The 8,918-nt window shown below is 34.8% G+C and overlaps 1 protein-coding gene across 3 annotated transcripts; it reads left to right on the top strand.

Annotated features, from left to right (window-relative positions):
• The first annotated feature begins 2 nt into the window (after positions 1 to 2).
• LOC137391895 (uncharacterized) lies at positions 3 to 8,902 on the top strand. 3 transcript variants are annotated; one of them, XM_068078445.1, is made up of 6 exons: positions 3 to 139; positions 5,845 to 6,031; positions 6,127 to 6,288; positions 7,665 to 7,899; positions 8,090 to 8,285; positions 8,370 to 8,902. In XM_068078445.1, exons 2-6 carry the CDS (start codon positions 5,852 to 5,854, stop codon positions 8,569 to 8,571), a joined length of 975 nt encoding a protein of 324 aa, XP_067934546.1. In that variant the 5' UTR covers positions 3 to 139; positions 5,845 to 5,851; the 3' UTR covers positions 8,572 to 8,902. The 3 variants fall into 3 exon arrangements, with proteins under 3 accessions (XP_067934546.1, XP_067934545.1, XP_067934547.1); XM_068078444.1 differs by having other exon boundaries at positions 14 to 174; XM_068078446.1 differs by lacking the exon at positions 3 to 139 and adding an exon at positions 302 to 328.
• Positions 8,903 to 8,918: the final 16 nt, after the last annotated feature.

Raw genomic sequence — 8,918 nt, 5'->3', positions numbered from 1 at the left:
TATGAAGATCGAGTTATAAAACCTTTTCGTTATATGTAGATAGGAACATGGTCTTATCCCATTTATAAAACTTCGTTTCTCATCGCCAACCACGTTTTGTGAGACAGGCATTCAAGAGTGTGCCCGGCCATCTCGATCGGTAATCTCTTTGCTCGTTACGATTTTTGTCTATTTGTAAGTTTGTTTTAGAAAACTTTGCTTACCTTGATGTCAACAGGCATGATGAATTGGTTGAACGTTGTGCGTCTTGTAAGTCATAGACAGCAAGAGTGTGTTGTAAGTTGTTGTGAGTTTGGCTATGCGTTCATTCAAATAAAGAAGTAAATTGGTAAGTTTTTCTACAATTTTTTGTTTTTGCTACCACTTGTAAATCAAAACGCCAGACTTTCTATTCAGACATTATCTTCCGCGCAGAATGCTGTTGACTTTTTTAAATTAATGACATCAGTTTGGTTTTTATTTGTTGATTAGCTTTGTGTGCTGCTCTGCAACATTTAGCCGCTTTATAATATACATTTGCCATGCAAAATGTACTGTCGAAAGTAATTTCAAAAATCTGCATTCATGAATACTAATAGAATATGAATAAAATGTTTAGTACAGGCATAGATTGAACGGTTTTGTTGGTGTGTATTTCACATCTACTACCTGTTTAGCTCATTATCTTTCATATAACACCTGCTATTAACATAACAGAGGCAAAAAACTTCATCTGATACGATAAGCAATAAATATATCTCTCAAACACATCATTCGTAGTTTGAAACACATCCTTTTTTTAATCTATGAAATGGACTTCCCTTAAAACCTTTACAGTAATACTTCAACTTACGAGTGCTCCAACGTACGAGAAACTTGAGATACGAGCCAGCTTTCAAGCAAGTTTTAGCACTAACATACGAGCCATGTTTGAGATACGAGCATTTGAGTCAGTTGCCAAGTATGCCGGAGGTGTTTTATGAGAACAGCATCACTCTGTATTTTTCAACTGCTCAGGTTATACTGTTGTACCGTGTTTTTTTTGTGCACGATTTTCTGTGCAGAATTATGTGAATTAAACGTACTGTGCGTAGACCGAAAGTTTGCCAGTAAAATGAAAGATAATACAAAGAAAAAGCAAATGATAACAATTGATATTAAACGGAAAAATATGCGAAATGTGTATGCATGATCGAGCTAGCTCGGCAATATGACAGAAATACATTCATAATTATCAAACAGAAGGATTATATTCAGGGCATTTAGTTCGCAAAGGACTAACCGTAGTTTCTAAACGGTGCAGCGATCTTCACGACCGCTGATGGCATTGGACAAACAATTGGCCGGTGATAGCGTAACTGAAACGATGCTATGTGAAAAGGCCGGCGCTATCTATCCAAACTGTTTAATAGACATTCGGACAAGTTGGCTAGTGGTCGTGCATTAACCATTTGTGACTACACCTGTGTTCGTCCTAATCGCAACATGTTGCAAGGGCGACAAAGGCAAACGTCCTTAGATAGGTTTATCTTAAAACGGCTGGCTAGTCGTGAAAGCGAGAGAAAAAAGGAAAAATTTGTCGCTAACCAGCGAGAAACTTAAAACTTTGAACGCCGAAGAAATTTTAATTACGTTTAGTTGAAAATAAAAGTTTGCTTTTAGGTTTGCTTCTAAGTTTGTCTTTTAACACTTTGATAAAATCCAAATTTATCAAAGTCAACTGTTGTAACGAAGGATAACTTATATCTCCTTCCCTGGCAAATGCGAGTGTTAACTGCTATTGCATGTATTTAATTTTACATTTTAATTAATCACATTTCCTTGCATGATTTTTTATTTGTTGCTTTTTGAAAGCATGTAGTACGTAAGGACAATAACCAACATGTTCTTTCTGTTACAATATCTTGTTTTAAGTGTTTTATTTGCTTTTTTTAGAGTATGGAAATCAATCAATATATATTTAATTGTTCTATATATAAATAAATTGCACCAACATGCGAGTAAATTGACATACGAGCTCAGTCTCGGAACGCATTAAGCTCGTAAGTTGAAGTATGACTGTACTTGAATGCCACCTTCAATTGAACGCTACATCTAATAAAACACCACTAAATCGAAAAAGGGTTTACAAATCTAATGCCACCCTTTAATTGAACGCTACCTCTATTTGCCCGCCACTTTAACATTCTTTGATCTTCATGAATCCATAAAAAAGGGTCAGTAAAAAGGTGTCCATACTGACTCGGTTACATCAATAACAATTAATTTTATCGTTGTTGCTGTATTGGTTGCCATAACTTTGGTGATGGTGTACCTAGGAAGGTCGGTCGATCATCACAATCATTTGGACTACACTGTGATTCAAAAGCATTAAAGTCTAAATCATATCCATTGTTTTCAGATTCGTCCATAATGTGTTTTACAATCTTACCTGAAGACCTTTCCTTAGAAGATCTTACCTGAAGACCTTAGAGCGTTTAATAAACAATTAGAATACTTTTCGGGAACACAATAGGACGTAATAGCAGCCGTTAATATGGTGTATTCAAACTTTAAATTGTTTAAAACGTCTTTAAAAAGGTAAAATCCATTTTCTAAGTTCAAAGCCTTATAGTTTTCGTATAGTTTTCTTTAAAGGTTGACTTGCAACAAAATTCACATTACAATTATTTGGTATCAAAAGATTCACCATGTCTTACTCTGTTGTGTTGTAGGTGATAAATATGTGGAAATGTGATTACAAGCTCAAAAACCAAAAGCCGCCGTAGATTGGAATCTGTTTATTTCTCTGACGTAGTCATTACAGTTGGTTATTGTCTTGTCACGTGATGTTCTCACGGGAATTGAACGGCCAATAAAAAGCTCAATATAAAACTCTCGTAGCACTAGTTTATGACAAACACTTCGGGTTTTACTGAAGACCCCGTATCAAATATAGATGCTCGCTACTTTACAGTTTTGTTTCGGCTAGATCTAATTGTCAAGCCGTAATCTGATCATGTGACCCAATACTTCGCAAATAATTTCTGCAGCACTTTTCGATTATCACAGGTGACCAACAGGCTCGTCATGATTATCAGACAATAATATGTACGCCTTCGAGCTAAGATTAAAAATTTTAACAAACTTTTATGGTAAGTTATAAGATATCAGTGCTAAAAGTGACAGCATTACAATGATGATAAAATAGACGCGTAAGAACAATACACATGGTTTTATTGAATGCGTGAAGTATATTTGTGAAAATATTTTGACGAATGAGGTTGCATAAAAGTGTAAACAAAAACCATCTTGTAACAACTACGTCCCATTTGAGCCGTTTTGGAAAGAGAATCCAAACTACGGCGGTCTCGTGTGGCTGCGATTAACTGTTCGTTTTTTAGCTTTTAATAGTTTGTAATGGTATTCCCACATATTTTGCACCTACAACACAACAGAGTAAGACACAGTGAATCTTTTGATACCAAATAACTGTAATGTGAATTTTGTTGCAAGTCAACCTTTAAAACTTTGAAAGCGAGACTATCGAAATAATTACTAACAATACCACGCTAATATTTTATAATCAAAGTAGTTCTTTGGTTAATTCAGTTTTATACTTCGGTGTACATGAAAAATGTTTTAGCAAAAATGGTGAGGCTGGCAGCATTAATGTCGATCCACCTGAAGAAGAGTGCAAAGTATAGGTGACATTAGCATCACTTCACTCGTAAAAGGGTTAAATTTTTTTTCCCGAAATTCTGATGAGCTAGTCGAAAGACACAGTGCCACCCTTTATTTGAACGTCACCTCTAATTACATACCGCTATAGAGAAATGGTTGAAAATTGGAGCGCCATGGCATTTGAATAGAAGTTTTATGGTCTATGGGTTCACGGTGTTTTACGGCATTATTGGTCTAGGACCTACTGCTGTATTACATGTAGTCACTCCCCACCAATTTGACTAAGGTGGGATATATTTGCTTTTCATCTCAACATTCTTAAAAAGCGAATACAAGTGAAAAATTAATTTTCAGCTCAAAATTTCATTCACAAAAAAGATTCTAAGTTATGACTCATATTTGCTATTCATTTGGTTTGCTGGCGAGTTTCACTTTTTCAGCAACGAATATCTCCTTGCTTGGCTTAGTTAAAACTTGTCTCGTCAAATAATGAAACAAGGGTTCTAATGCCGCCTTAAATCTTTGCATCATGCTTTTTCATCGTAGAACATCTTAATTACGTGTAGTATACTTTATTACCATTATGTTTATACCTAGGCAATTAAAGTTGAATGTTCATGTGTCACTTACACTTAATTAATACTAGTATTTAGGCTGCATATCATCAACATTATCGGGCTATGAACTTCATAATAGGCACAACGTGCCGTTATTTTCTTTACAGGTTAATCGGATTCCAAAATAAAAACCTTCGAGAAATGTTGGAGGAGGCATAAATCTTTATCCATATATCTAAAAGCATATCAAAATATTAACTGACTGCAAGCTTAAAGTTTTTGCAAAACGCTGTGCCTGATAATGCTTTGCTTAGCTTCAAGCCATAGAGCTAAAATCTCAAGCCATAAATTGATTGAGTAATGCATCTACTGGGGACTCACTTTACACTTACAAAATCATTAGCTAATATCTGCCCCAGAATTATGCTATTTCCTTACGTTTGTTGTCAAAATTCCTTTTCCATCATAATGGTAGTAGACTCAGTTGTTAATCATTATTATTATACTCGAATTAATACAAATAACAAAGATTAACAGAGAAGCAGCATCTGTTTCAGTTTCATACGTGACTTGATGGATCAAGGAATTTGATCAAATTTCACCAGGAATTTAAATCAGGAATTTTATCAAATTTTTTGTCTATCCATTAGAATCAGTAAGAACAAAGTTAATCATTACTTAACAAAGCAAGACAGCCATGTATTACCAGTTAGGAAGCTAACAGCTTGCTATACCAATATATATTTGTTTCACTACTGTTATACTACTTTGAAAAAAGGATGAGAAGGTAATGTTCATTGGTAAACGTATTTGTATATATCACAGCTCGACAAGTTAATACATTTTAACAATTATAGAGCATTTGGTTTGCGGTAGTTTGTTTAAAAACATCTAAAATTCATCATTCTCGCTTCTTTAAATGAATCTGATTTATAAGCTGCCGTCAATTTACACCGCTGACTATTTTTAGTTTAATAGAATACACCAGACTCTCTTGCCCATCGACCGGCTCCAAGCATCAAAAGCTAGTTATTTCTGTTTTATTCAGGGCTATTTTATATTAAACTGCCTTACAGAGCTGTAGTACCTTCACTATTTGAGTATATGAACTTGTACCATATGTATCTATATTGCTGTATCGTGAATGAGTTTCTTTGTATTTGAAATCGTATTACATATGTTCAACTCAGTGCATACTAATACTAATGTAGACTAGCAAAGAATTGCATCATTCTTAAAATGACATGTTGTCAAACTTTAGTAATAAAAATAATAATTTTATTCAAAAGACATAATGTCAGGGTCTTTATGGCATAAACACTACTTGGCTATATGATTTTTGCATTTAGCAAATTACCTTGTTTTATATAATGAATGTGGTGCTATATATATTTCCTTGAAGCATTTATCATTGTCTATTGTTTGGAATCTGGAACGAGTTTTCCAAATTATAATGTATGTTTATAAAAATACTTGCTCCAACTTCTGACAGTTTGTAAACATACAGAGTACGTATCGGAACATATCAACTTTGTACTCAGCTTAGTGTTTTTATTGTTTAAGATGCTAATTGTGTGGCCTATAATAGAATCGTATCATATGTAAAAGAATAATATTGGCAAGTCAATAGGAATTGTAATTTTAGACAAAAGATGGGAACACAAGTGACACTCTGGGATGATAACTACTTGGCTATATGTGCTGTGGTCACAGTGGCTATGCAACTCATTTTCTTCTTAGTTGCTTTTGCCTGCAAGTTTGACAAAGTTACTGATTTTGCTGGTGGAACCAACTTCGTGATTCTCGCTCTTCTCACATTCAGTCTTGCTCAGGTATAGTTTGTTTACTACTGTGAAGTGGAAACTCAGCACTTCTTGCAGTCATTCGTAGGAGTTGATCGCTGTTGTTACGATTAAGGTTATTGTAGACCTTTACCATTCGCCAAATCGTTGTCACAGCCTGTGTCGTGGTATGGGGTGTGCGACTCTCTGGATACCTGCTGTATCGAATCATTAAGATTGGTGAAGATAAACGCTTTGATGACAAAAGAAAAAGTTGCATTAAATTTGGACTTTTCTGGACTTTCCAGGTTAGTTCGTCGTATCACTTGTGAAGTTTGCAGTGAGTAGTTAGTGAGTTGTACACTCATATTTACAAACATGAATTTTAATATGTTTACCATATCTGATTTTGTTCTCATGGATGAAATGGTGAATTTTCATTATCTCATGTAGTGTATAATGAGTAGGCCAATATAAATTTTGTATTATATTTTTACAGCAAGCCGCTTTTTCATGACATTGCTTTTTTGAGTGCTCAATTTCTGTTTCAAAGTGCATACGATTGTGATAGGTGACCATTTTGTGAAATGAAACCTAATTTATGAATGCAATGTACTGCAGAATGCCCGACATAGCATGCGTTATAGAAGTCTGTAGAAAATCTATTTTTATTTAACATATGACAAATTTACCTTCATAACTTTTTAATTTCTTGTTATGAGAAGTGTTTTGTGCGGTTCAAATAAATTAAGAGAAACAACTGTAAGGGTTTTCAAACAACTGTAACTTAAATTTCATATCATGAAAAAACTGTTTGTTGAAATAATTAAAAAAAAACTAAAGTCACTGTAAAGGTGTTTAAATGTGAAATAATTAGCTATTAATGGCTAGATAAAGTATGTTTTGTTACAATGATTACAATGAAAAGTGAATTGATATACAATTAAAATGAGCTGATTAAACATAATAGAAATCATGAATATGTTGAATTAATAATGACGAAGAGAATATAGAACTGTGCGTATATAAAAGAGGTTACTGTTGCTGCAGAAACTATCCATCAAATTTTTGACTACCATGACGTTATTGGTGCCTTTCGATAGTCGATACTGGTGCAAACGTAAAAATGAAAGGTCGAAATTAAATACATCAGTAAAGTGCACGAGGTACTTTGTCTAACCGAATCAAAAGACAATGTTGAGGCTATTTTTACTTGACAATGTCCACGTGAACATGTTTTAGTTTTACAATTTTTAGCGATTTCCCTTTGTGATAACCGGAAGTTGAAGATTGAAATTGTGCCATTGCAATTATAGTACTGTAGGGATTGTCATTGCTAGACTTTAATCGCTATACCTGGACACAGCGACGACAGAAAACAAAAGACAAACTTTGAGATTTATATTTATATAGAAGATAGATAACAGATATATACGTATGTTTGCATTACACTATTCGTTTTTTTCGTAAAAAGCTATAAATACAATTTTATACATACATTTATTACGAAATGGGAAACAAATCCCATCTTACAAATTTCTGATAAGGTCCTTATCAGAAACTAAGACTTACGACTTATCAGCCTTCAAGTCTCTGTTGTTACATACGAGTGATGCACATTGTTATTAATATTGTTCCATTTTGATAAATTAGTTTATTCGCTTGGTGTTCATTTTTATCACAGGCTGTCTGGGTATTTACTGTGAGTCTTCCTGTGATATTTGTCAACTCTCCCCTGACCGCCGACAACCTCAACATCCCGCAGGCAAACCTTACCAACAATGCTAATAGCTTCACCGTACTTGATATTATTGGACTGATCTTTTTCACGATGGGCTTGCTTATCGAAACCGTCGCCGATTTTCAGAAATTTTTCTTCAAGAACAATCCGGCAAATAAAGGAAAGTGGTGTGCCGAAGGTAAGCGAGCAGCTACTTAGTGTACAAGACTGCTTTATTCATATTACATGTTTAAAGCGAGTACTAAGATTGTCTAGTAGTTTAGACGCAAGTTTAGCAATATACCAGCGTCTTCTAGTTTTATTAACCCCGAGAATTAAGCTGATGTATGCTGGTTAGCGTTTACCTCTATTTGTTCTACTTTTGATAGGTCTTTGGAAGTATTCTCGACATCCCAACTATTTTGGTGAACTGATGATCTGGTACTCGATATTTCTCATGTCTTGCAACATTCTAAAGGGAGCGCAGTGGGTCGCCGTCTTAGGACCTCTGTTTATCACATCTATCATTCTTGGGCTTAGTGGAATACCGCTTTTGGAGAAGAAAGATGATGAACGATACAAAAAGTAAGAGATGCAATTCATCTTTACAAGTGCCATTTACTAATGGTTTAGCAAGAGTAATTATTGGTAAGGGCTTATTTGTTGTAGCAATCCAGACTACCTGCAGTACAAGAAGTCAACAAGCCCACTGATCTTACTACCACCAGCATGTTATGGTAATCTTCCAATCGGTCTAAAGTGTTGTGCGTGTGCGGAATATCCATGCTATAATAACTTAGGCAGCTCAGATGAGCCAGCGAGTGGAGAGGAGAAAGCAACAGAGGCAACATGCTTGTGTTCTAATGCTTGAACACATTAAGCATGAGACTTTCTATCTTCTTATCCGCAATGTTCAATGGTCTGCTCAAACCTCTCGATCTTCTTATCCCCAATGTTCAGCAGTCTGCTCAAACGCTCAATGTGCTAGTTGTTTTCCAATCATGCTCTAGTCGTCACCAAAGGATCTTGTACTGTGATAGCAATAAGCTAAATGCATGTCAATAACAAATTGTTTTTTTTTCATGTGCTCAAGTCTCTTCGTTGTTAGACATTTCTCAATCTTTTGATGTTTCTTCCTGTTATATTCCTTTAGAATCTATACGGCTGTGGTTTGTCATGACAATAAAATAATGCATTATTTATGGGATATTTGTCAAC

This window comes from Watersipora subatra, chromosome 3, assembly GCF_963576615.1.
Source record: "Watersipora subatra chromosome 3, tzWatSuba1.1, whole genome shotgun sequence".
Classification (NCBI taxonomy): Eukaryota; Metazoa; Bryozoa; class Gymnolaemata; order Cheilostomatida; family Watersiporidae; genus Watersipora; species Watersipora subatra.
The sequence above is the reverse complement of the archived record's forward strand: the minus strand, read 5'-3'. Positions and strand labels throughout refer to the sequence as shown.

What these genes read in the sequence shown, in the direction of transcription:
- LOC137391895 (XM_068078445.1), top strand. Translation starts at nt 5,852, where the DNA reads ATGGGAACACAAGTGACACTCTGGGATGATAACTACTTGGCTATATGT. An exon ending in AGGAAAGTGGTGTGCCGAAG is followed by an intron (nt 7,900 to 8,089) that starts GTAAGCGAGCAG and finishes TACTTTTGATAG; the next exon opens with GTCTTTGGAAGTATTCTCGA. An exon ending in GATGATGAACGATACAAAAA is followed by an intron (nt 8,286 to 8,369) that starts GTAAGAGATGCA and finishes TATTTGTTGTAG; the next exon opens with CAATCCAGACTACCTGCAGT.